We start from the raw sequence: 27,793 nt of genomic DNA on the forward strand, positions 1-27,793 counted from the left end.
TAGTGACCCTGTAAGACAGTAGAACTGCCCCGTAGGATTTCCAGGGAGTGACTGGTGGATTCAAACTGCTGACCTTTTTGGTTTGCAGCTGTAGCTCTTAACCACTGCACCACCAGGGCTCCAGATTCAAGGTTATTCCTATACAAATGTGACTTCCTTGAGGATAGGGACTGCATCTTATTTGTAAACTCCCCTCTCCCCAGTGCCTAGAAAATTGCCTATGAATAGTAGGTGTTTAATGATTATTTGTAGATTGAGTAATGCTGTGAATTTAATTCACTCTCTGGCATTCTAGTTGCTTTTTTTTAAGTAGGAAAGAAAGGGAGTCGGACTTAACACTCTTTCTTATCTGTTATTGCTTGGAGTAAGTGGCTGTAAGTGATAGATACACTGAGAATAATTGTGATGGCTTTGGATTGTCATTTGAACCTGATTGGAAGATTTAAAAAAAAAATGGGTTTGCTCATAGGAATGTGAATGTGTACATGAGTCTCATCAGTCACGTGTATCATGTAAAGATAGTTGGGATCTGCTGTTCCAGATGGTTGAAGACTGCCATACTTCTCATGTCTCTCCTTCTCTTGTATTTGCTGTTAAGTTGTTGGCTGTTGTTTCTTACTCTTGTCATTATGTCTGTCCTAGCAGCCCATTCTAATTTCTTACTTCGACTTTGGACTAGAAAACTGGATACCCAAACATAGTTGTCTGGTGTAGATGGGCTTGGATTGAGGGAGGTATTGGTAAAAGGCATGGATGGGCTACAGCCCATGTATTAGGCGGTGCTGGGTTGCGTCAGTGGTCTTAGATATCTTTTGGATGCTCAGAGGCCTTTTTCAGTTCCCATTTGTGCCAGTCTTTTGAATGGGTGAGATTATGGAACAGCTGGGTTCCAGACTGGAAAGTTGCTTAGGGTGTATTCACAAGAAGAAGAACCTGAGTTGTTGTGAAAATACTGGAGAACAAATGAGGGAGCATGATTTTATTTCCGAAATCATGTGGACAGTGAACAGCTACTTTTTATTGTCTATTAAGCTACAGTAACACTGAGAAATTGAAATGAACGAAATCACTTTATGTTCTAAAAATGCTAAAAGCATTTCAAGGTAAGAAATTCTATTTGCTGCTAACTACTGCCCTTTAAAAGGGAGGAACCTCTAGATAAATTAGACTTGAAAGTTTGGGAAATGAACTCTTATGTTACCTGTAGTCTAGTTCTAAAAAATGATTATGGTTCAGATTCACTAGTGTTAATATGCTTTTTCATGTTTTACAATTTAATATAAGAACAGCTAGATACTAAGTACTTCTTGGTAAAATTTTCCACGTAATTACATTTGCATCATCAAACATATAATAAGGACGTTTGTGAATAAAATATTTAGTTATTAGTTAAAGGGGGGAAAACCCCACAGGTTTTATATCAGGCCTGTGTGATTGCAGAGTATGAGATGTCCAACTCCTTTTTTAAAAAAGTAATTCCTACCCAAATTCTCATAAAAAGACCAGACTTAATGGTCTGACTGAGACTAGAGGAATCCCGGCGGTCATGGTCCCCAAACCTTCTGTTGGCCCAGGACAGGAACCATTCCTGAAGACAACTCATCAGACATGGAAGGGACTGGACAATGGGTTGGAGAGAGATGCTGATGAAGAGTGAGCTACTTGTATCAGGCGGACACTTGACACTGTGTTGGCATCTCCTGTCTGGAGGGGAGATGGGAGGGTAGAGAGGGTTAGAAACTGGCAAAATTGTCACGGAAGGAGAGACTGGAAGGGCTGACTCATTAGGGGGAGAGTAAGTGGGAGTAGTAAGGTGTATATAAGCTTATATGTGACAGACTGAGTTGATTTGTAAACTTTCACTTAAAGCACAATAAAAATTATTAAAAAAAAAAAAAAAAGTAATTCCTAGGCGTTCACAGCTCTTGTTATGAGATGATAAGACTAAGAAAGGAACTTTCTGCAGTCTTTTACGTACATGTGTCTGCAGAGTACTCTTTATCCAGGCTCCAGGCAGTTGTGTTTTTTGTAGACTCCACAGCGTGCTGCTTCACACCATGACATCATGCTTTCAGAAACTTTCCTACTTGTAGCTTTTAGGTTTCCCTGAAACCTCAGCAATATGTGTCTTCATTTTCATAAAAAAACCAACTCTAGTGAATTATTATTGTTTCTTATTTTCTAGGGGTTTCTTAACCACATAGCCTCTCAGAACTGAACCAAAACAGCATTGTTCCTGGATCACCCTCTTTTTAAGGTACACGTAATTTGGTTCTGTAGTTTCAGACTGTAATCGGTGGTACTTTTAAATTCTTAATGACTTGTGTGGAAAGTGGAAGATGATTTTTACTTCTAGCTGTAATCTTAGAGAAACAGAAGAAATTTTATGTAACTTGAGTTTCTTTTTCCTCTTGAGATTTAATTATCAAATAAATACAGAAAAAGTTGCTGGCAAGAATGTAAAACCCTGAGGCCAGCGCCTCCATATATTTAAATGTAGCAACATGAAAGCTGACCACTGAAGTTGTCATTAAGCAGAATTTGTTCAGTAAGCATCTTGATCATAGCAACTTTGTAGTTTGCTTTACTTCAGGCCTTTGGTTTCTCAGATTGTTTACGTTAAACTTGGTTTTCAGACTTGTAGAACTAAATCAGCGTTTTCTGTCATGAGATAGGGTTATAAATCAAGCTCCCCTTTGCCACTGGCAGCTTGTGATCATCCAGACCAAAAAAAAAAAAAGAGTTTTGTAAGAGTGTTTGGGACTTCAGAGTCTTTCATCAGTGCACTGCAAATTGTACTACACGCATTAACAACGCTTCCTGTTTCTGTTTTTGTTTTTTTTTAGCACTTTCTCTCCAAGAACTTTTCCCTCACATCGCCACACCTTATCTCTGAGGTAGTAATTAGTGGACGAGTTAACTCCACTTTATTTGGGATGAGGATATCGAAGTGTGAGGAAATTAGAGAAGTTGTACGAAGCATAGGGAATGGATTTACACTCACGTGCTGAATATGTATAATGGTTTTCTTTTCAAAGAACTGAATAACTGTGCTACCATGCCTCAGGATTCCTTCAGTGTTTTTGCTCTCAGATTGCTACAACTTAAGCTTTGTCAAATATCTTGTTATAAAGTGCTTTTTGGGAAACTGAGGCACAGGGAAGTAGATTGCTAAGAGTTGGGCATATTATTGCTATCTGAATTGGGAGTAGAACTGAAAGCCACAGCTCAGAAGTTTGATCTGAATTAACATTGTTGGTTGCTACTTAGCAGCAGGGCTGGTTTCTTAGAAACTGGGTCTTGGCACTGGGTCTGTTTTGCATGGAGATGCTGGTAAGTGTATTCCTGTTTCTACGTAGATGGCACATGGTTACAGAATACAATTTCTCTTTTCTGAAAGGGAAAGCCAGTTAACTATTATGTTGAGCCAAGCCCCTTCTTACTAAAGAAAATACCGCATAGCTCTACTTTTAAAAATCTCCAGGAGATCGTGAAGAGGTGTTCACTTTGGTTGGTTTAAAACTTTTTTTTTTTAAGTTTAGGTTAAAAGAAGCTTTCATATTAAAAAAAAATAACATATTTGAGTTTAGTTGATTTTAAGAATTCCTCTTAGGGAAAGGGAGAGGGGAGGCTGATAAGGTTTTAAAGCTGTAAGAGAAAATAAAGGTCACAACTTCTTAGGCGACAGAGATAAAGCCTCTTCACTTTAGTACAAAGTATGGTGTAATGGTCTTTCTTGAATAAACAGTTAATAATGAATTCTCTTTTAGGAAATGTTTCTTTAAGCGGACCACCACCCAATGGTTACATTTGTGTGGAAAGAAAATCCTCCATCAGCCCTTGGCATTGGGCCAAGTGGGAGACAGGGCCACATTCAGCCAGTTGTATTGGATGCAAAGGTCTTGAACAGCATGGGCTGTTTGCAGGCATTATTTTTGGCTGATGTTATTGTCCTGCAAGTCATTGTGACTTCTCAGAGCTACTTTTCCTGTGTCTTTCCCTTGAGCACTTAGTGGGCTGGCCTTTTTTCTTTTTTCAAAGTTTGGTCATATTTATTTTAAAGAACCGTTTGTTAGTGTGTGATTTGATATATGAGCCTACAATTGAACATTGTTTGCTTGACTTTGACCTTAAAACTAGTCTCATTGGGAATGATTTTGGAGGATGAGATCGATTAACATGCTCTATGCTTCCAGCGGCACTGGTTTTTTTTAAAAAATATTTCCAGCTGCCCTGCCTGCAGGTGTTGGGATGATGTTTAGAGTCAATAAATTGCTGTTTCCAGGTGAGGGCGGGGTAGGAAGTTTGCTTGAAGAAAACCTAAAACCACATTGCGACTAGAGAGAGGTATCAGAAAAGGATCTTGGAAAAAATAACTGTTGGATGTAAGGGGATGATGTGGGTATTTTAGGTATATTTCTAGGCTATTGAAGAGGACTTTATGTGGTAGGAAAATTGGTTTATTTCTTAACTTTGTTGTTGTTGTTAAAAAGTTTGTTGACAAAGTTTTTCTGGAAATGGAACCCCCAAAAGCTAGACAGAGCAAATTAATAGATTTAAAGTTGGTTACTTACGGATCTCTCCTTGTTTCTTAGAGGAGAAGTTTTAACAAATACGATTCTTTTCCAGGATTTGAGAATATTCATTGCCGTTTATGAGTTTGCGCATGTGGTTGTTAGGTGCTGTCTAGTTGATTCCAACTCATAGTGACCCCACGTGACAGAGTAGAATCACCCCATAGTGTTTTCTTGGCTGTAATTTTTACAGAAGCAGATTACCGGGCCTTTCTCTCATGCAGCCGCTGGGTGGGTTCAAACTGCCAACTTTTTGGTTAACTGCCAAGCACTTAACTGTTGCGCCATATCACTTATTAAAAAGGAGACTGAGGTATTGATTTCTACACAACAGTATAGATACTTCATTATAAGTCATGTGTTAATCAATCCAGTCGGATATAAAAATGATGTTATTCCATAATTGCTGAAGTAGTTATTTCATACTACGAAGATTTACAGTCTTTTAAAAGTGAATAAGACTAATAGTGAAGGGAGGGAGTGGGTTGTCTCATTAAAAAAAAAGGGGGGGGAGAAAAATTGGGAGTATGTAGCAAGGTGTGTATAAGTTTTTGTGTGAGAGACTGACTTGATTTGTAAACTTTCACTTAAAGCACAGTAAAAATTAAACAGAAACAAAGTGAATAAGACTAATAATAAGGAAGACTGCAGGTAATTCTGTAAGCTCTTTCTAGAGGGTCTGTCTTCTTATATGTTAAACAGATTACTCAAAATGCATACTCAGCGTGCTCTAGTCTTAGTAGATTCACTGCTGAGTGAGGAGTAAGCATTTTGTTCCTGACCACATGTTAGCACATCATATAAAGAATAATTAAAAAAAATGCTTTGTAGAGTTCGTGTGCCCATATTCTCTTTTCCTACAACCCACAACTAGAAAGCGCTCGACACTTTTAAAACGGAAGCTGCCAGCCAAAGGGAGACTCTGTTTTGATAAGATGTTGTATCACCATGCCAGTGTTAGGACCAGGGGGACATAGAATGAAGCAATCTTTTAAAAGGCGTACCTATAACCCCATCATTTCCCCCTCTTAATGTTACAGCGCTTACAGATGAGCCATGAAATATAGGACTTGAGAATAAGATAAGCATGTTTTTCTGAGCTGGTGTCTCAAGCTCTTCAAATAGGAAGAACTCAGTAGGAGATTCAAGGACTTCGTTTGTGCCAGAGTCAGGGAATTAACACAACACAGGTGTGGCTGTCAAAGGGCAAGCTGAAGAATCTTTGTGTTTCTAACTTCTCAACCGAATTTTACTGTTTGTGAAATATTGTTCTTCAGTAAGGAGGCTCTAACAAAGCATTTTAATCTCTTTTGAGTCCCTAATTTACCTGGGAGAAAATAATCCTTAAGGACAGGTTTAAAGGAAAAGACTAAGGTTTGCATTTAGGAATTTAGTCTTCAGGTCAGAGTACTGGTTGAGCAACAGATTCAGTAGTTGCACAGAAGTAATATTTCCAGAATCCTATACTTCCCCTGAAGTCTGCTATGAACTATATAAACCAAAATCCTATACTTCCCCTGAAGTCTGCTATGAACTATATAAACCAAAATCCTATACTTCCCCTGAAGTCTGCTATGAACTATATAAATATCAGAAGCTTTATTTATTCTTTAAAAATATGGGAAAATGTGGGTCAACAGTATATTCCTCCCCATTCATAGCTGTGATGACTTACCTGACTTGAGGAGGAGGTGGTAAAATATTAAGAGCCTTTTGGAGAGGAAAAGGAATTTTTCTTTTTCTGTCTAAGTATGTAGGCTACTTATTACATTGGTAAGGTTTTTATTTTGTCGACTAGTGTTTGTGTTTTTGAAACAGCCTCCCTGGCCCCTATCCCTCTAGATGCCAGTAGCATTACCCTTATCCCCCTCAGTTTTGACATCCTAAAGATATCTCCAGACGTAGTCGATGTCCCCTGGGAATCAGATTCATCCCAGTTGAGAACCACTACTTTAGATACTCTTTTTAGGCTTAAAGACATGGGAACCAGTCACCATCGAGTTGCTTCTGTATGTGCTCCATGGGATTTTTAATGGCTGATTTTTTGGAATTGGATCACCAGGTCTTTCTTCCAAGGACCCTCTGGGTCGACTTGAACCTCCAGTCATTTGGTTAGCAGCTGATCACCTTCAACTCTACCACCGTGGGACTCCTGAAGGACATACAAAGTGTTAAATTAGCAAATGACTAAAAATTTGTTTGTTGAATTTTAGTATTGGTCATAATGGAAAATTAATATTTGTAAAGTACACAGCCTTATTTGGAGTTTTTTTTTTTTAATTAGAGTTTTAACTGCTTGTTTCAAACAGTTAACAAAGATGTAATTTCTCCAGGTGAACGTGAGGTTAACAGTTTTTGGGCAGTTTTGAGAGCTTGTTCTCATTCTCCTTTCTCAGAAAATGTATGTATTGATGTCTCTGACTGGAAGTGCTTGGCACTGGGCCTGTTTTAGACAGCATTAGCCAAAAAGATCCCTTTGGGCCCCACCCTTTCTAAATTTAGGAGTTCATTCAGAGTCTCAGACTCTAGGAGCCACAGAGGGCAGAGTTGGTTGCTCATTCTGCCCTGTGGGTAGACTCTGGAGGAGACACTTTACTGTGTGGCTTGTTTTTTCAGCTTGTGACCTGGGTGTGAAATTGTGAATACATCATAAATGATTTTTTTTTTTTTTTTATAGAAAAAATGCCCTCAAGACAGAGTTTAGGAAGGGGGAGAGTGAGAGTGAGAGTGAGTGAGTGAGATTTATTTATATTTTGGCAGCTGAAAAAAAAAAACAGCGGTGAAACAAGGTCATAGCTGATTTTTAAACTGTTCTGCACTTTGTTGACTCTGGCAACTTGTCTGCTAAGACTGTTAATCTAGATTGCAATGGATCGCCTCTGATCTTGTTCTTATTCCAAAAGTCATAGCAGTAAATAAGGAACAACTGCAACATTGGTGAATTTTGTTGACTAAGGTAATGTTTATGTTTCTGTTATCCAAAGTCATTTCAGCTGAGTTTCTTTTGCGTTTTGTAGCCCTTTTTGCCTCTCAGCAAGAGACTTCTCCAGTGACTGAATTGGTCGTTCATCTCTTTTAGAGGTCTAGCTTTAATTAAAAACCACGTTGAGGCTTTTGAAAAAAATGAAAGTAACAAACAATTACTCTGTAGAAGAACTTCTAATTAGTTCACCGTTTTCTGCTTTGGTTGTCTATTTCCTGAGAGACCTGTCATTTCTATTCTTTGTTGCTACTGGGAATTTTTAAGTAGTTTTGACTCATTTGAAACATTTCAGCTTTTGACGGATAGCTGTGAAAAGATCAGAACTATTGTTTTTAACTTGTGAAGAAATTTAAATGTATTTCAAAGTAATGTCTTTGATGTCCTCCTAATTTATAAAATGAAGGTAAACAATCTCCTGCTTTGTCCTTTCTGACACTGCCCTGTCCCAGCTACACCATTAAATTACTGGAGTCTCCAGTCTGTTCCTCTCCTCTTCATCTTCTCCACTTCTGCTTTCAGTAGTGCAAATGCTGTAGAACGGTCTGTGCTGTATAAATCATTCTCAGGGTCCTGAGCGTTGACATGGGCGCCTGTAACTGAATGAGACCATGTCACATACGTCCTCAGAGGAAAACAAATACATCTTTTATTATGATAAGGAAAAAGATACTGCAGAAGTGAGACATCCCTCCTTTTCTTTAGTCAACATAAAGAAAAGTGCTAAGGCTGCCAATCTGAGCATGTGGCCCTTGAATGAAAGCAGTGTTACGTTCACTTATTAATGGTGTTACAAACCTGGGTTGCTTTCAGCTTCTAATTTTGAGACCAGAAAGCTTCGCTCTATCCCATGTACTATGGAAAACCTCTCCATACTTTTAAATTTACACTTTTGAATGTATGTAGTTTAAAATTCTTAATACTCAGTAATAAATATTATTATACCCTACTGATTCTCATTGTAAAGTGAACATGTGGGTATTAGAAGTCTCTTAAAAAAAAAAACAAAAACAGTGGGGAGAGTCACAAGCCCAGGAAACTTAGCGTGTACCAAGGGGGAATATATTTCTAATAATTAACCTAGCTACATGCTAAATGGGGCTATTTTCATACTTGAGTAGGTGAGACCAATTTTGACTGAATATTGGCGATTATTTATCTCCTCTATAATTTACCTTTTTATTTTCTTTCCCTTACAACTTTTAGGTAGAACTTTAGACTTCATAGCACTGAATTAACCTGCACTGAAAGCTGTTTACCTGCAGTTGTTCACTTTTGTTGAAAGTGACCATGTCTCAAGTTCAAGTGCAAGTTCAGAACCCATCTGCCGCTCTCTCAGGGAGCCAAATACTGAACAAGAACCAGTCTCTTCTCTCACAGCCTTTGATGAGTATTCCTTCTACTGCTAGCTCTCTGCCCTCTGAAAATGCAGGTAGACCTATTCAAAACTCTGCTTTACCCTCTGCATCTATCACATCCACCAGTGCAGCTGCAGGTAAGCGTCTGAATCCAAGTGTCTTCTATTTCAAATGTTTTCTTAGCCTGTTTTCTGATCTGATACGTAGCTTTGCAGATGTAGGGAGCTCTCAAATTTACCTTCAAGAAAGTATTGCCATCCACTCTTCTTTATCCTAGGTATAAAACGCTGGTTATACACTGGGTTGGTGGAGATCTCAGTTGGCAGACCATTTCAAAATTGTAAGAAAAGGAGTTGAAAACTACTCAAACTAGAAAGCCTAGCCTATTATGAAGTGGTGACTGGCAGAAAGAATTCAACAGTTAACACCACTTTGGATATTCATTGTTGTATTGGAAAATTCTACTTTTAAAATTATTTCCCAGAACTGACAAAGAACTCTTGTTTGTGCAAACCCCCTTTTTGTGCGTTTGTAAGATTTTGTTCCAAGCAAGGGGGCAGCCACATTTCACTAGAAGTGAAAAAGTATATTGGCATTTGTTAATTTTTACTTCAACCAAGTAAGTTTAAGTTCAAGAGGTTCCAGAGGTAGTTTAGAAATAATTGTGAGGAGCAGTTAGAAATTGAACGAAGAAGCAGAGGTTTAAAAAATGAGTAAGTTTAGAAGCATTCAAATCTGATTATTAAGAAAGTGAACTAAAAGTACTTATTGGTTAGAAAAGACTTGAGACTTAAAAAAAAAAAAAAGCCTAAAACCAATATTCTGCCCCCCACAAGTGGTGAGACCAGTTAAATAAATGGGGTGCCAGTATTGTGTGTCTCTATACCAGAGTCACCTTAAAACAAATTCTTTTCAACCCCTTCCATATGCCTGTTTCCCTTGCAGTTCCTCCTTTGCCGCCTCATACCCTTTACTTTGTAAATCTGTTCTTAGAGTGTTTACTTCTCCCGCTCAACTGCAAGGCAACTTCCACGCTGCCTCCAGGCTTCCTCAAACTGGCTCACCGATAGCATTCTTGGCTTGTCATAGTCCTCTAGACACTGACTTTTCCACCAGTTTGCCATGTGAAACCATCGTCAAAGACAAAGGCACAGACTTATTTCAGTCCTCTGGGATTTATTGCTTTTTCTTCTAGTATGTTCTTAGGTCTGCATCCTGTTGACTTTGTAAAACTCCCTCCCACCAAGTCCATTTTATTTTACTTACGGAACTGTCAGGAATAGATAATAAGATACAAGGATGGCAGCCTCTAGAGAAAAGAGTAGGAGATGCCCCAGGAATGAGGAGTTAGCTGTCTGGAAAATGACAGTCATTGTTTGAGAGATGGTATTGGCATGTCGAGTTTTGTGAAATAACGAACAGGGTAGGGCTGACAGCTGTTGCGGTAACCAGTGTGTGTCTGCTCAAAAGACTTCCTTGTTATTCTCTTGGTTGGTTATAGTAACAGTGGTTCCTCTGATACCAAATCTCGCTTGCCTATTGTGGTTTAGTTACTCCCCTGACTTCTGTTCTCTTTCTTTTGAAGACACACCCTCTCCTTCTAGGTTGTCTGACTTCAGCTGGTTCAGAAAAGACCATGGTAGTGTCTTCTGCCGGCATGTGCTCCAGTATGGTTTGCGGTTTTGCATCCCTGCTGCTCTGACTCCTCACTTCAGTTTGTTTTCCTATCCCTGGGAGCGCAGCAGTCTTAAACGTGCTGCTAGTTGACTTCAACGCTCTTACGTTATTTTGCAGTTCCTTCTAACATGGCACACCCCAAAGAGAAAACCCCAATGTGTCTTGTGAATGAGTTAGCCCGTTTCAACAAGATTCAGCCTGAGTATAAACTTTTGCGTGAGCAAGGTCCAGCTCACTGTAAGGTAAATATTGTCCATACTGCTTGTGCATTTATAAACCACCAGGAATGTTTTCTGTTTTTTTACACTTTTGAAATTGGTGCTGTGAGTCAAAATACATATTTTCAAACCGCTGAGGTTGTCTTCAAAAGATGAAAAAGTATAGATTTTTGAAGGGTTGTTGCCTTTTTCATCCTCGCAGAATGGGTCAAAGGAAAGATAGCCTTCTTTTTTGGGATGTTTGTCTTTGAAGACTTGAGTTGGTGTGTGGTTATTTAGGATTCTGAGTAGAGACAACTCCCAAGTACCTGTGAATGATTTCCCATGGGTTTTCCAGCTCTGGGCCTCCTCCTGGCTGCAGCCTACCTCTGGCTCCTTTCCGGCTGTTCCACATGTACCTTAGACTGGACCCGGAGAGGAGGTGAATGGGAAATCAGTTTTGCCACTTGTTAGCAATCCAGTAAAAGGTCTGAAGATGTAAGGTAGAAATTAGTCTCCAAGTGAGTATTTTGGATTGTCTCTGATTTCAGTTATGCTTGTCGTTCCTCTTACCGCAGAGAATGAAGGGCTGACTATAATTTGAAATTTTGTAATTTGTCGTTCAGGAATTCAGTCTTTTAAACTTGTGTGATATCTGTGCCAATTTGCATGTTGGGACTTAATTTTTGCATATCTGGCTTTATCTTTTGTGACTCTAGTCTAAGAGGATATAGTGTGAGAGGTAAAGAATTGGGACTCCTGTTTCTGATGTAGCCTTGCGGCAAAGATAGTACAAGGTTGAGTTAACCTCTGTATGCCTCATTTTCTTGGCATGCAAAATTTTCCTGAAGCCTTAAATCATGTGAAGTTTCTCGTTTCATTTGACTAAAGGTAACGTCAACCACAATTCCAAGTTGGCACCGTAGACTAGCATGGCTAGGTGAGTGGACTTTGGAGTCAGACAGATCTGGGTTTGAGTCTCAGCTCCTTACTAGCTGTGTGACCTTGGGATGTTAGTACCTTTTTTGAACCTCGGTTCCTCATCTGTAAAACGGGAAAAATAATACCTGCTGAATAGGTCTGTTATGAGAAGGAAATGAGAGAATATATGCTAAAGTTTGGGGTACAATGTCTGGCACTTAGTGAGGACTTAATAAATGATAGCTATTTTTAGTAAGTAATTATGCGTTTAAGAGAAACAGAACTTTTCCACTCACATGAAGTTAGTTTTAACATTATTCCAAAGCATAATTATATTTCCAGGGTTTCTTTCTATTTGGAAGGCAGTTAAGTCATTTTCTGTAACTGTTATGCTTCTCCTACAGGATTTTTTTTGCAGACCTTAACTTTGGGATTCCCTTTATTAAATGTTTTTGGTATTTTTTGGAAAATGGTCTTTCTTATCTGGATTTTAGTACTTTAGGTAGTTTTTGCTGTGTGTTCAATCCATAACCACGTATTTTTTTACCCAGGAGTTGCTCAAAGAGAAGTTGTCTCCTCCTGGGTGACTGTTAGGCTATTTGAAAAGCCAGAGGTCTGGTGTGCCTTTAATTCTATCAAAACCAAGCTTCTAACCTCACTACCAACCCTCCACACAGAACGCAGCAGAGTGGCAACAGCACCGGACGGGGAAAGCCCTGGAGAAAGGCGATATTGTTAATAAGATTAACTCTTTTTTGTTTTCTAGCCTTTTCCCACTTCAGTGTCTTTCTGTGAAAGGACCACCAAAAACACCCATGGATTGCACAGCTTCTCAGGCTTCTGCTGTTTGACTTCTCAGGCTAGCCAGGGTTTGAGGTCACGCTGTTGGTACTTGAGTGAGTAACCTCAGGGACTACAGCATGTGTGCAGGAGACCCCTAGTGTTTCAGGGGGGATGAAGGAGTCTTTAGCTTTTCCCTTTAGTGGAAGCTGTGCACTGAGGGAATCCTGAAGTTAAGACCTACAAGAAAAATCATCAAGGCAAGTTGCCTTCTCCCCCTTAGGCACTAAATTGAAGTGGCCTAGACATGCTCAAACTTACGATTCCCTTTTAAGTTATTCGTAGGTGAAATAAATTGATATCCAGTGATAAAATCAGAAAAATATTAAAAGCTCCAGTCCATTTTGCTAAGTTCCAAAGTTGGATATCAAACTTCAGGGTGCATCAAAATCCCTTTGGGAGCTTAAAAATACACATGCTCAGGTTCCCCCCTCATGTTGGTCAGTCAGTCAGAATCCCTGAAGGGTGGGGCCAGGGCTTCTGTAGTTCACCGAGGGCCCCCACGTGATAGTTTGGACGCACACCAAAGTGGAAGAATCACTGTTCTGTGGTTCTTTTTGACAGAGTATTAATTTGAAAGTGGTGGATTAAAGTAACCTAATTTTAAGACTGGAGATGCACTTGGGTTGCCTTTATACTTAAAAAGGTAGAAAGAGGCTGCTATCGTAGGCATGTGTTAAGGGTAAAATGAGCTGTTTGTATGCCTCCTTAGAGTTGAGATGAGAAATGATTGTAGATCTTTGTTGCTGTGGATCTGATTTTCTTCCGAAAGTGGAGGCAGCGTCTGAATAGTACAGTCTTAGGAAAGTAGAAGGCAACGCTTTAGAACCTGGCTGACATTTACAAATTTGTACAAGTTCTTGTCTTATCAGGGTTATATTTTCGGATAAGAATACACAAACACGTTGTAGCATCAAAGCAAACATTGTTTTAATTTGCATGAGATACTACAATGTGTCTAAATCAAGTTTGCTACATTTCTCCCATGAGAAGTCATTGGAAGACAATGTCTATTTGGGTGGCTTCCAAATAATCAGGATCTAATATTTTAATGGAGCCCTGGTGGCACAGTGGGTAAGAGCTCAGCTGCTAACCAAAAGATCAGTGGTTTGAATCTGCCAGCTGCTCCTTTGAAACTCCATGGGGCAGTTCTACTCTGTTCTATAGGGTCACTGTGAGTCAGAATTGACTTGATGGCAACATTTTTTTTGGTTTATATTTTAATATGTAAGAAAGTATTTTTCAATCTCTGGCATTTACCCCCATCTTTTCAAAGCATAGTTTTTTAATGGAGTGCTGTACAGCTTTTGTCAATGATGCTTACATTTTAAAAATCCTTTTCTGCTTGTAAAAACAACAGAAAAGGAAAAAGGGGTGAAGGGATAAGTTACCAAGATAATGACCAGGCCTTTTAAATCATGTCCATAAAAAGAATTCAAGGTCCAAGTGACGTAATACATTCAACATCAGGTTTCATGAATTGAGAGCTCACAATTTTCATTTGTAGGTGTTTACAGTACAGCTAACACTTGGAGATCAGCACTGGGAAGCTGAAGGAACTAGTATTAAAAAAGCCCAACACACAGCTGCTGCCAAAGCTTTGGAAGGAACAAAATTTCCTAAACCTATAGTCCGCCCTTTTCGTAGCGAAGGAAGGAATCCAGGTATTATGCGTGGGCCAAGACAGGTTCCTTTCAAAAGTGTGTCTAGAGGTACCCATTTAGTATGTATATGAATTATTTCTTAACTAACTTGTTTTTTTCGAAAGCACAGATTCTACACTACCAGTGGCAAATGCTTATCTTTTAGGAATCCTTTACCTTACTCTAAAGAAGTGGTTCCCAGCCTATAGTCCCTCGATTCCTAGTGATCTGGAGAGGCAGTCATGGGGGTAAGGAGGCTGGGGGGTTCACCAAATGATTTCTAAGATTTCAGAAAAGTTTCATGGAAATACGTCTTCCCTTGATCAGGTTGTTCGTATTATCGAGAATGTAGATTTTAACTAGAATCGCTTCAACTCAGTGTGGTAGTATCAATTATATCACGGCGATCATGGCCCTGATTGTCAGTTACACGTCTCCTGATCGTTAAAAAGAATGAGAAAATAACTTAAATATGTATTACTTCATAAATATAAATTAGTATCTTCTCAAACAAGGGACCCAAGAGGGGGAGAGGATACAAATAAAGAAGAGTGTCTGGTGGAAAGGTTGGGAACCACTAATCTGGTAAGAATGGACATTGTAGCAGAATTGACCCTCAGGGACATCAAGTAATCCCAGTCCCTTTGTACGCAGGAACAAATCCGGGAAGGTCTTGGCCAGATTTTTGTTGCTTTTGATTTCTTTCTGTTTTCTTTCATATCCATCCTCCATTGCAGAAATATTCTATGGATTAGAGCTGTTCTTAAAATTATTCAGGTTGTGCTTAATATGCAACTATGTGAAGTCTCAATACATATAATTCTAATGTGAGGAAGAGAAGAGGCTGGTAACTCGTGTGACCTTCTGATTTTGCAAACCCCAAAGATACTGTTATAAATTTCATTTGTGCACTAAATTTATACAGACCAGTTACAGTACCGAATCAAGTCGTTTTTATTCATCTCTACATCCTAAAGAAGCATTTTAAGGTGGATTTTTGTGTGCATTTAAATTGAATTTTGCCATTGCTAGTGTTGTTCTGTGTTTGATATGAAATGTTTTTAAATGTGATTGTGCACTGACACTAATCTTCCAGGCTGATTTTTTTAAGTGGCTTGTACGAGTTTATGAATTAGATGAGCTGACAGAAAAGAAATTGAAAAATGAGTAGAAATGTTTTCTAAAGTTGATAATTTTAAGATATACTTGCTTCTATTGTATATGGAAATGGAGCTCATTTTTCTAACAAGCGTTACCACAGGTCAAATTCCATTATAAATGTCAAGAATGGAAATACCGGAATGTTCTGTGGGCCTCATCTGACTTCTCCAGATAGAATTTACTTGCCTCTTTGCAGGGATTCTACACCTTTACTTATGATCCACGCCCCATGATATCGTGGCTCTTTTAGTGTCTTGTATGTTCTCGCAACTCCTCTGGGGTAGGAATTGTGTCCCTCCAGCTTAGCACAGTGCTTTACATATAGTTAGTCCTGAATAAATGCATTGTTCAGTGAAGTAGTGTGTATAGACATTCTAAGTGTCAGCCAATAACCCAGTCAGTCGGTATAATCAAACTTGTATTGGTTAGATATTCCTGAGCAATGAAATAATTCGCACAGTTGCATGGGATGTTTTAATCATGGAATTTGACATGTAGTAAAACTTGTTTCTGACAACTGGAATGTGTGGCTTTCACTGATACCATCTTGTGTTAAATTGCTCTCCCTCTGACAGCCCTTACAGTATATTTTGTGCTGTTGACTGTAGGTTGATCCCCAGAAATCACAGCAGATTCTTGGATTTCCTGACCTGATGCCTAGCAGTGAAGTCCTTAGGTCCTTGTCTATAGTACATCATCAATCCAGTTAGTCAAAAGCATGCTGTTCTTTATTTTAGTAACCGTCATTCTCATATCAGCAAAAAAAACCAGTTCCTTGTGTTGGTTCTGTGTTGCAGAAAGCATAACTCCTACTGTAGAACTAAATGCACTGTGCATGAAACTTGGGAAAAAGCCAATGTACAAGCCTGTTGACCCTTACTCTCGGATGCCGTCCACCTACAACTACAACATGAGAGGAGGTGCTTATCCCCCGAGGTATGTGTGTGTGTGTGTGTGTGTTTTCTTTATAAAATACAGGTGAAAATGAATATATCCGATGCTTTACATGGAATAACCAAAGAGCATTTATCTATACATTATGGACGAACCCTGATGGCACAGTGGTTAAGCACTCAGCTGCTAACCAAAAGGTCACTGGTTCAAACTCACCAGCCACTCCACGGGAGAAAGATGTGGCAATCTGCTTCTGTAAAGATTATATCCCTGGAAACCCTAGGGGGCAGTTCTACCCTGTCCTACAGGGTCACTATGAGTCGGAATCGGCAGCCAAGGGTTTGCTTGGTCCATAGAATATGAAGCAAGTAATGACTTGGTCTTCTTCAGGCCTTCCAGGTTTGAAAGTCAGCCTTATTTGTGGTGGTGCCTTTGGAACTGTATTGTGGTGTGCTCTTTTAACTCTTATCTTTGGCAAGGGCCTGAGCCATCCTGACAGTATTCCTCACTAGCAGTGCGGCTGGTGCCCCCAGGAGGTCTGGTTAAAGATCACACTTGTAACTCCTCTTTGTGACTGAGTCATATTTGAAAACACTTCTTGTAACACCATTATTCTCAGCTTTATAGAATTTCTGATTATTGTTTATTGGGTGCTTTTTGACATTTGAACGTGTGTGCTTTGTAAATAAGTTTGGAGCACAGGTGTAGTAAAGTATTAATTGAAATCCCAAAACGCCACGCTTTAAAACCCTCCTGCTGGCAGTAATAAGGCATTAGTGGGTAGATTGATGATCAGAATGGAAGTCTTCATTTCCCTGCCCTCCTTGGGGGCAAAGGCATTTTGAAAATACAAACTGAAATGTAAGAAACCAGACTCTGTCAGGCTATAGGCTGTTGGAATTTTCAGAATAGCGGACCCTTTCTGAAAGATGTTTGTTATAAAATTTCCAGAGCCGTCACACAAGGGTGAGTCTCAGATACGAAAAAGTAAAGCAAGTTAAGTTTCTGTCTCAGCCAAAGCGCAATCCATTTTAGATTTTTTAAGTACAAGTTAGCATTAAAAATTGAGCTCATGTTATTTGTAAGTCAGAATTGCTAAATAGTATTTGCTCATACTGTGTCGCAGTTCTAATCCAGTTTAAACTTTTACGAAATCTCTGGGTACGTTGATGAGGAGTCATTATTAGCCATCAAACATTAATATGATTAGGACCCATGGGGAAGGAAATACCTAGAATCTGCCAGAGAATATATGGCAGTTTATCGATCTGAGACTGTCGGTCTGTGATTTATCAATCTAAACTCCTTTTATTTTTAGGTACTTTTACCCATTTCCAGTTCCACCTTTACTTTATCAAGTTGAACTGTCTGTGGGAGGACAGCAATTTAATGGAAAAGGAAGGACGAGACAGGCTGCGAAACACGATGCTGCTGCTAAAGCATTGAGAATTCTGCAGAACGAGCCCCTTCCTGAGAGGCTGGAGGTAAGAAGACAGAGTCTGAGGCTCCTTGACCCTTGGGGCAGAGCAGGAGGGTGGTATGAAACACATCATCTCAAGTACCTTTTTCTAAGAAGGTGTGTTGGCAACTGTCTTAGTTATCTAGTGCTACTATAACAAAAATACCACAAGTGGGTGGCTTTAACCAACAGAAATTAATTTTCTCTCAGTTTTAGGAAGCTAGAAGTTCAAATTAAGGGTGCTGGCTTCTAGGGGAAGGCTTTCTCTCTCCTTCAATTCTGGGGGAAGGTCCTTGTCTCTTCTCAGCTTCTGGGCAATGGCTCAGTTCCTTGGTGACCTTCGTGTGGTGTAGCATCTTTCTACCCCCATCTCTGCTTGCTTCTCTGTCCTAATTTGCTCTTTTTATGCAGTGAAACCTGTGAGGGCTGGAACTTGATGGGATTGCCTTGTTTTTCTGGCTCTCTTAAGTTTTCTGCCTTTGACAGGGTGCAGTCTTACCACTTTTCTGTCACTCGTTTTAGTGGAAAGTATTTGAGTTTTCTTTTTCTGGCAGGTTTCCGCCTTACACAGGTTCTGACTTTTTAGGTTTTACTGTATCTCAAAAGTAACTGGGTTAAAACACTCTACGCTGATATGACCTTTTAACTTAAGAAAGAAACCTGATTCCCAGATGGGATTATAATCACAGGTATGCAACCAAAAAAAAAAAAAAAAACCAAACCTGTTGCCATTGAGTTGATTCTGAGTCATAACAACCCTGTAGGACAGAGCAGAGCTGCCCCATAGGGTTTCCAAGGCTGTAATCTTTATGGAAGAAAATTGCCACATCTTTCTCCTGAGGAGTGGCAGGTTGCCTTCACCTTTTGGCTATTGTGAATAATGCCGCGGTGAACCTTGGCGTACAAGTATCTTTTTGTGGAATCACAACCAGCCATTCTTTCTTACATAGGAGTACCAGTTATCTATTGCTGCAGAACAAACCGTCACAAAACATAATGGCTTAAACATCTATAATCTTTACTTTTGCTCGAGGATCTTTAATTTAGGCGGGACTTGGCAGAGTAGCTTGTCTCTGCTCTACATTGCTTTGACTGAGGCAGCTCAACAGAAGGCTGGAGGATCTACTTTCAAGAGGGTTCACTCAAATGGCTGGCAAGTCGGTGCTGGCTGTCAGTTGGGAATGAAGCTGGGGTGCAGCCCTGGGGACCCCCGTTCCTCTTAGTGGACCCATGCAAAGGCTGCTTAAGCCTCTTGTTCGTATGGTGGTGGGGTCTAATAGTGAACATCCTAGGAGACAGGAAATGGAAGCAGCTGCCGGTTTCTGAAGGCCTGGGCCCAGAAATCAGCACAGCATTGCTTCTGCCATGTTTCACAGATAAATAGGCACAGAGCCCAGATTCAGGGAGAGGAGACTTAGAATCCCAGTGCTTTTTTTTTAATTGAGGTAATACTCACCTGATATAAAACACACCATTTTAACTGTGTGAGTATACAGTTCAGTGGCTTTTATTAGTACATTCACAATGTTGAGGACCCTATTTCTTGGTGAATGGAGTGCCAGAGGGTTTGGGAGCCTTGTTGTAAAGCCGGCATGACAGGGAAAGGATTTTCTGTTGGCAACTAAATAGGAGTTTGACTCTTAGGAAACAAGTGTCTCCCTGCCAGTGAGGGTCCACAGCACTAGTGAATATCTCTGCTAAGGCAGAGTTTTCTCACAAATCAAGTCACCAAAGTTCGTAAGAAATTCATTGAGTAGAAAACATTGAGATAACAATGGTCCTGTTGAATCACAGCAGGAAATGCCACCTGAAAATACCCCTGGGTAGCATCTGACTCCTCCCCAAGGAAAAGCTCACCAAGAATGACAGATCTCACACAGATCACTGGGGCTAAATGCATCATGACGACGTAGAAACCAGAGTGGACAGTTGGCAGCGTGCTTGCTGGGATACGCGGTGCCTTGCTGCCTCCCAGAGTGAAACCCAGCTCAGGCTGGTGCTCTGAGGCTTTAGCTGTGGCAGCACAGGAGACTTTTGGTTTCTCTTTTGTTGTAGTGTGTTTCTATTTTTCAGTGCAATCACACTTTTTAACAGAGTTGATCTGTTCCCAGGGTCCACTAAGGACCAGATAAAAGAGAATGAATGGGCTGTTACTTAAAGAGGAGGATTTAGTGAAGTTCAAGGATGAACTTCTCAGCAGTGAGATTTGTTAAAATATGAAAAGGTAGTATAAGCCGATTTGTTTTGGAGGCCTTCCATTTTTTTTTGACTTTACTGCTAATCTAATTGGACTCAGATGGAGTAGATATTTCTCAGTTCCATCAAGCCAGCAGTTGTCAAATGATTGCTGAACACCGGTATGTGGGTTGGCTACATCAGAATGACTTGAGGAGTATTTAAAAAAAAAAAAAAGGTTCCTAGGACCAGCCCACACGATTCTAATAATGCAGTAGGTCTGGGATGAGACCCAGGAATCTAGCATTTGCTTTAAGTTCAATTTGTGATTCTGAAGTACAGCCAGGGTTTGGAAACTACAAATCCTAAGTATTATCAGCGCTTCCCAGGCGGTTCCTCCCCGCCCCCCACCCCTTTGAATCCTCCGTGGAAATAATTACAGTGTTGCTGAAAAGAGAAAGTGCCTTTTGGAGTCTGCAAGCCCAGTGCCATGGCTCACTGGAGCAGTGTTCCCTGCATCCTGAGAGCGGCGGCTGCTGTACGCTCCTGGGCTGTTTTCATCAGCTTATCTGAGGTCTGTAAGGAGCCTTGTGGGGAGTAAAGTTTAAATCACCTCGTGCGCCGTGCCTTTCCTCCTTTTTGCTCATGTTTTAGTTTCATGTGGTTTGAAGTAGAGGCAATTCTCTCCAGAAACAGCTCAAAGACTGGCCTGAACCAGTGTTTAGAAACGGGTCATTAACTACAATAAGACTTTTTCTTCAGATAATAAATGAAACACTTGGCCTTCCACCATAGCAGAGCTGCCTGATTTTACCAGGTCCCAAGCTAGGTAGGTAGTAGGGGTACAGAGAAACGTTTTTAAAAGGTAACTTTAAATTTTTAAATTAAAACATAAAACCAAAACCAAACCCAGTACTGTCGAGTCGATTCTGACTCATAGCGACCCTTAGGACAGGGTAGAATTGCCCCACAGAGTTTCCAAGGAGTGCCTGGCGGATTCAAACTGCCGACCCTTTGGTTATCAGCCGTAGCACTTAAGCACTACGCCACCAGGGTTTCCAAATTAAAACATAATGCGTGTTAATTATAAAAACTTTAAAATTCAAAAAAACAAAGGGAAAAATAAATGACTTGTAAATTTACCACTCGTAGATAATCGTTATAATCATTTTGGTGGCTGTCAGAGCATATACAAGTGAATACATACATACATGTGTCTTTCAAAAACAATGGCTGACTGTATACAGCGAGTGTTATCCTGGATATGTTATGTCATTTACTTGTAATTCCATGGAGGACTCAAATTCAACAAAGCACCTAAGCACTTTTTAATAGCTGTAAAGTATTCAATTGTGTGAACATGCCAGTTTATTTTTTCAACAACAGGGACTTAGTTATTTAGGTGGTTCACGGTTTTTTCCGATATAAAATGGGCAGCGAAAAACAATGTTGTATAGTTACATCTTTGTATATATGCAAGATTATTTCTGTGAGCCACAGTCCTAGAAGTAGAATTACTCAAGCAAAGAGTATGCATGTTGATATATATGGCCAAGTTCCCCACCAGAAAGATGGTACCATTTTAGACCCCTGCCAACAGGGCATGAGCTTGTCTGTTTACCCATAGCCTGCCAGCATTGGAAATTATTGTGTAAAAAAATAACCGGTTTTGCTGTTGAAATTTGTAGAGCTTGCGATCAATTAATCTTCTCTCTAAGATAGCTAATAAAGCTAGCAGTTTCTGTCTGCAAGGCAGGTGTTGTCTGGTCCCCTGGCAACAGGCGTCGTGCTAGGCCCTGAGGTGAACACAGCCAGTGCTGTCCCTAACCCTGTGGAGTTAGTTAAGTGCAACTGCAGACATTTAATGTTAGTACCATCAAAAAGTGTAGTAAGTGCTGTGATGGAAAAGTAGCAAGTGGTATGAGAGCATAAAATGTCGCATTTAGATTAGAATGTTGGTAGTTCAAGGAGCCCTGATGGTATAGTGGTTAAAGCGCTTGGCTGCTAACTGAAAGATTGGAACCCACCAGCTGTTCCGTAGGAGAAAGATGTGGCAGTCTGCTTCCGTAAAGGCTTACAGCCTTGGAAACCTTATAGGGCAGTTCTGCTCTGGCCTGTAGAGTCACTTTGAGTTGGAATTGACTTGATGGCAGTGGGTTTGGTTTTGGTCAGTAGTATAATCAGAGAAGTCCTCCCTGAGGAAGAGCTGTTAAAGCCAAGACTAAAGATGAGCAAAAGAACAGGGGAAAGTACATTCCAAGAAAGGGAGCAGCAGGTACAAAGATCCTGAGTTGGGAAAGCGGATGGGTGGGGGTCGTAGTGTTTTTATTTTCTATGTATTTTTTAATCTAAGGTTTGTGCTAGTAAAGGATGGCTTTTATTCGGCATCCGAGCTGTTAGGAGCTAGATGGTCATGGCTGTAGTATCTGTAATAGAAAAATCAGGAGATGTCTTAAACTATCCTTTGTAGGGAAATGGTTAAATAAGTGAATACATGTATCCCAGGAAGTGCCAAGGTGTGGTAGATCTGTATCCATGGGCAGGGGAGGAGGCCCACAGTCTATCGAGTGAGGGGGAAATCACAGTTCACAACTGTGGAAATGTGTATAGTATGATCCTGTTTGTTTAAATAAATCAAAAAAGCCTACAGTATATGTATATATTTGGATGTTCATAGTTTGTATATAAAGGATATACCCCAAAAGATATGTCAGACTTTAAAAGTAGCTCCCGCTGTGGTAGTGATGAAAGACTTTGTTTGTTTGTTTTTACTGCTTTGTTTGAAGTTTTTCTTTGAACACTACTTTTGTAAAAATAAATGCAGCACTTCCTGGTTTTGAGTCCTTATCTTCATTTGGGACAGGTGTGCAGTTAAGTAGGACTGAAAGTACTACTATTCCCTTGGTGTGCCATCAGAGTCCGTTGGACCCAGCTTTCATTTTTCACCTTCTTTTTCCAGTAGCTCTAACTCTGTAAGGATTGATATTATGTGACTTTTATTGTTTCGTAGAGGTCTTTCTAAGAACAAGAAGAAAAAACATGCATTTAAAAAATAAAACTCATTCTGTCTTATAATTATCATATGGGTCCATTGGACCCTTTTTTTAATCTTTATATTATGGGATCTTAGAGATCTCAGTTTTCATATGTTTTAAAAAATTTTGGTGTTCGTCATCATAGATATTATTTCAGTATTCATCATTTATTCCCAAATATACTAAATAAGACTCAGATGACAGGAAAACAGAAGAATGATGGAATCCCCCTAGTGGATGATACAGTAGCAAAACAAATCGTTATTTGCACTATCCTTTAATGTTGTTATTGGCGTCACAGAGTCTACCAGTCTCTTTCAAGAAGATATAAGACAAGACTGGACATACCATCTTTCTAGTCTGCTTTTGCTTTCATTGAACCCAGTTGAAAATTCAGAATTTTTCTTTTTCCAGATGTAATGGGGAAGAGAAGAAAATTGTTGCAGAAATATATTTCTAGTTATTAGACAAATCAGAAGATGAATGCAAGGAGACAGATATCAGCACTCTAGACTTCAGTGGTGATGGTGAAATTGAGCATTTAAGTGAAATCCCAGACTGTGAGTCTTCAGATGGTATCTTAGGGGAATTTTCCCAAACTCAAGAATTGAGAGGACAACACATATCTGTGGTACATAGAAGGGAAATCTGTATTGTCATCTAGTCGGTCATTCAGCGGGAAGAACTTTGTCATGTGATATTTTGCTAAAGTACATGTGACAACATTCTTCATTTTCTATGATGTTTGGGCACCAAAATTTATTTCTTAAGGGTCACAAGTGGACAATACAAAAGACAAGCGTGTGTAGAAGGTGATTGGAAGGAAATAGCTGATGTAAAAATAAAAAATATGTATTTTCATCCTTCTCTTGGTATTTGTAAATCTAAAAATTAAAATATTTTACAATTATGGGGCAGAGAGATGACTGCTCTCCAACAGACAAAGGTTAAAAAAATTTCAAAGGTATTGCATTTTAACAACGCAAGTGCAAGAATATGCAGACGTCATGACAAGCTAGAGCCTGTTGGTATATGAACTCTGGCATTGGTACAAGATGGCTGTACTCCAGGTTCAGGAATGCCAGTTGATGGACGCTTAGCTGCATTGAGAGGACATTGCCCATTGGGGTGTATGTACCTTCCAAACTTGAAACATTTGGAATAAAATCGGATTTTCAATTTTCAAATTCATATTGAAATTGTTTTTGTTCTTTTATTCTGTAAATTTAAAAATAGAAAAATAAAAAGGGCCTATTGGAGCCGGATGGTAAACGGTAATGACTGTTTTTCCTAGCATACTGATATTAAGCATGGTTCGGGATGGCTTTTTCTTTTCTTTAATGGTGCCTAGATTTTATGGCTGAACAGTACACTGTGGAATTGACATTAACGGTAATCCCCACTTGGTGAATGTAAGACTAGTGGCCCACCAGGCTTTCCCCATCTCACTGGGAATGGTGTTAGTGGATTTGTTTTGAGCCATTTGCTCCATTGCAACCTTTTGTCCAACCCAGGTAATATCATAAAATAATTTCTGTAAAATATCAACATAACCTCACTTCCACATAAGTGTACGTCTTTGTTTCTTGTTTTGCATATTTGTTTTACTGACTGCTTTGTCTCTATTGAAATTCTTTGGGAAGCATCATAACAGTGAGTCTTGACTTTGGTTGCTAGTAAAATCACCTGGGGGCTTAAACAAAAATGAATGAACCAGTGAACAGATGAACACTATAAACAAAATGGATATCCAGGCCCTACCTGCAAAGGTTTGAGTTCACATTCTGAAGTGGGGCTTTCTGTCAATCTGATGTGGAACTTCAGTATATAAAATACAAAAGTAGCTTTTCAGTAGTATAAACTTAAAAGTCTGAATTTATAATAGATACAGAGGTAGTCAGTGAGAACCATTTATGTGAATTTCTGAAACAAAATGATACTGTGTATTGCTTTTGCCCATTAATAAAGCAAAGACAAAAAACCATGGTTGAGGAACATACAGTCCCACTTTAGGGTAGTGGTTAACTCTGCCACGGGCAGCAGAGTAAGAAGGACTCCATTGTTGTTTTTAAAGAAAAAAAATTCTTATGTCAGTAGGACATAATGTTGACTAGTGTTGAATTCTGGATAACAGGCAATTATCTAGAATTCAACACTAGTCATAAGTAAGAACAAACAAAAGTTAAAACTGGTATATTTTGAAAGTTGGAGTACAAGTATCCCTTGCTTTTCCAAGGTTTGCTTTACCCCACTTCACTTTTATGGAAGACCTACATTAGTACCCATTTCCACTACCTGAAAGAAATCCAGAGAGGATTTTCGGTTTTACGAAAAAAGACCAAAAGTGGAAATAGCCTTTAGCATTTGTTTTGGAGCGAGCCGATAAAGAGGTGGCATGCACCCCAAGTAGCGAGTGGCATCACCAAGCTCCGGAACTACACTAAGCATCTCAGTGTCAAGCCATCATAGCTTTGAACTATGTCTGTGAGCATCTGTGCTTTATCTTATTTTGTGCATCTTTCAGCAAGATATGTCCTAAAGTATTTTTTGGGCCTGGGAACACTCAAAAATTTTTCACATATAAATTAATGGTAATTGCTTCTTTACTTCATTTACACCATTTTGACTTAACGTGCGAAAGGGGAAACCATGTATATGCATGACAATGAAGATCTTGTATTAACCGAAGCACCCAGTTTATTTCCAGATTTTGTTCTGGTTGTACACTAAGAATATTCTCATTGACACACTTACTGAGCATGAGAATGGACCTTTTTTTTTTTTTAAGCAGCTCACCTATTAAAAAAAAAATCTTGGATACTCATCAAAGAGACAGCTGTCAAAGATTTTACTCTATTTTGCACAAAAATGAGTTAGTATGTTAGCCCATGTTAACGTGTTGATAGTCTCCAATGTGTTAATATTTGGCATGAAGCACATATTTGCTTTTTAAAATAGTCTTTTCTTTTAGTTAAAAATCCATTTAAAAAATAGTCAAACCAAACTTGTATGGAACCTCAGCCTTCTAACTCACACTGCTTGAAGATTTCTCATTTTAAGGATTTACTTATAAAAAGGCAGTCCCTCTTTCTGCTCAGAATTTTGAAAACAAAGATAAACGTGTGTTTAGGTTATTAATTAATAAGTCAACAGAAGTGCCACACAAATAGTTTTGACTGGGCGGAGAGAGAAGTGAAACCAGATAGGAGAGAGAATATTACCATCATGGAAAAGATGGAAGGAATTACAGAGTCGAATTTATTTGTTTGTGTAGGGTGGTACCTTTGATTGCCTTAATCAGAATTTTTGTTTGTTTTTAGCCTAGAGTTTATTTCCTTTAGTGTCGGTCTAGTGTAGTTAGGATGGAGCCCTGGTGGCTCAGTGGTTAAGAGCTCGGCTGCTAACCAAGAGGTCAGCAGTTTGAATCCACCAGCCACTCTTTGGAAACCCTGTGAGGCAGTTCTGCTCTGTCCTGTAGGGTCACTATGACATTGACTTAACGGCAGCAGGTTTTGGTAGTTGGGATGTACCTGGTGAACATAGGGAAATGCACAACAGATCAAATCTTACGTCGTTCGGAACTTTGCCCGTTTAGCAATTTCAGTCACGGGTTTCTGTCAGATAGTTTAACCTCGGACACCAGATTTTTTACGAATCTTTTGACAAAAAAGCCCCAATAATATGAAGAAAAATGCTGCTCTCTCACCATGTTGTTGGGGGTTTATGTAGTTCCTCAGATAACCACTAAAATACAGTGTAAAATCCATGTTATTACATGCAGGGAGACTCTCTCTGCCCCTCCTCAATCCCAGGCCTGACTGGAGGATTGTAAATCAGCCTTCTTACAAAGACAGAATCCCTGCCTTTGTTTAGGAGACTTTATTCCTTTGCACCTTGAAATTTGTGCCAGGAGCAGTGTGAGAGACACGACAGTTTTGTAATTTCTGTTTGACCACATCCTTTCTTTAAAGTGGTTTCCAGAAACTTCATGTTGAAATTAAAAACCTGCATACTTTATGTGGAGACACTTTGGGCTTTCAGTGCCCTACACCGATCTGTGTTCTCCTTTTCTAAAACGTGACTTGACGCTACTTGTAAGAGCAGCGCTCCGGAAGTCCCTGCTCCCGAGCAGTAGTGGCATCTTGCTGCCCCATGATTAGGCTGCTTCATACTCAAAGGTCTGTTATGTGTGGGTTGTTTATGGTAGATTTCTGAGATGCTGTCAGACCCAGGAAACCCCGGTGGCATAGTGGTTAAGAGCTACCTCTGCTAACCAAAAGGTCAGCAGTTCAAATCTCCCAGGCACTCATTGGAAACTGTGGGGCAGCTCTACTCTGTCCTGTAGGGTCTCTGTGAGTTGGAATCAACTCGATGGCGGTGGGTTTTTATCAGACCCGAGTTTGATAGGATATTTTGTCCTTAACCTCTTAAATTCAGTGATACGTGCTATTCATGCTACTTTGTTCACTGGCCTAGTGTTAAATCCATAAAGGCGAGGTTCAGTGGCATTCACGGGTTGTCATCCCAGCGGGAATGTTCATGGTTTTAGTAAGAGTTAACTACTAAACAATTATTCTTCGTTTAGGTGAATGGAAGAGAATCAGAAGAAGAGAATCTCAATAAATCTGAAATAAGTCAAGTGTTTGAGATTGCACTTAAACGGAACTTGCCTGTGAATTTTGAGGTAAGCTTATTTTACAAGTAGGACTCCATGTTATAAAATCCTGGTGGCATTCATGATTGGAATGTTGTTCTCCTAAATAACATTTGAAGAACACTCACGCACATGTGGACCTCAAATTTAAGTTTCAGACGTTAATATTTAGCAAAACAACATATATTACCATCTCTAGGAGTCCTAAAGTTGGGACATCCAGGG

General features: G+C 39.6%; 1 protein-coding gene across 7 annotated transcripts in view; it reads left to right on the forward strand.

Annotated features, from left to right (window-relative positions):
• Window positions 1–27,793, forward strand: part of STAU1 (staufen double-stranded RNA binding protein 1) — a 53,638-nt gene that overhangs the window by 10,691 nt on the left and 15,154 nt on the right. For 2 of the 7 annotated variants that reach the window (XM_049869046.1, XM_049869047.1), the window contains 6 exons: window positions 8,761–9,049; window positions 10,707–10,831; window positions 14,055–14,211; window positions 16,149–16,287; window positions 17,564–17,729; window positions 27,500–27,598. In XM_049869046.1, the coding sequence (XP_049725003.1) occupies window positions 8,845–9,049; window positions 10,707–10,831; window positions 14,055–14,211; window positions 16,149–16,287; window positions 17,564–17,729; window positions 27,500–27,598 (891 nt within the window). In that variant the 5' untranslated portion in view covers window positions 8,761–8,844. Of the gene's footprint in view, window positions 1–2,185; window positions 2,258–8,760; window positions 9,050–10,706; window positions 10,832–14,054; window positions 14,212–16,148; window positions 16,288–17,563; window positions 17,730–27,499; window positions 27,599–27,793 lie in introns of those variants that run through there. The other 5 variants (XM_049869048.1, XM_049869049.1, XM_049869051.1 and 2 more) reach the window with 4 other exon arrangements.

Source organism: Elephas maximus, chromosome 25 (assembly GCF_024166365.1).
Source record: "Elephas maximus indicus isolate mEleMax1 chromosome 25, mEleMax1 primary haplotype, whole genome shotgun sequence".
NCBI lineage: Eukaryota > Metazoa > Chordata > Mammalia > Proboscidea > Elephantidae > Elephas > Elephas maximus.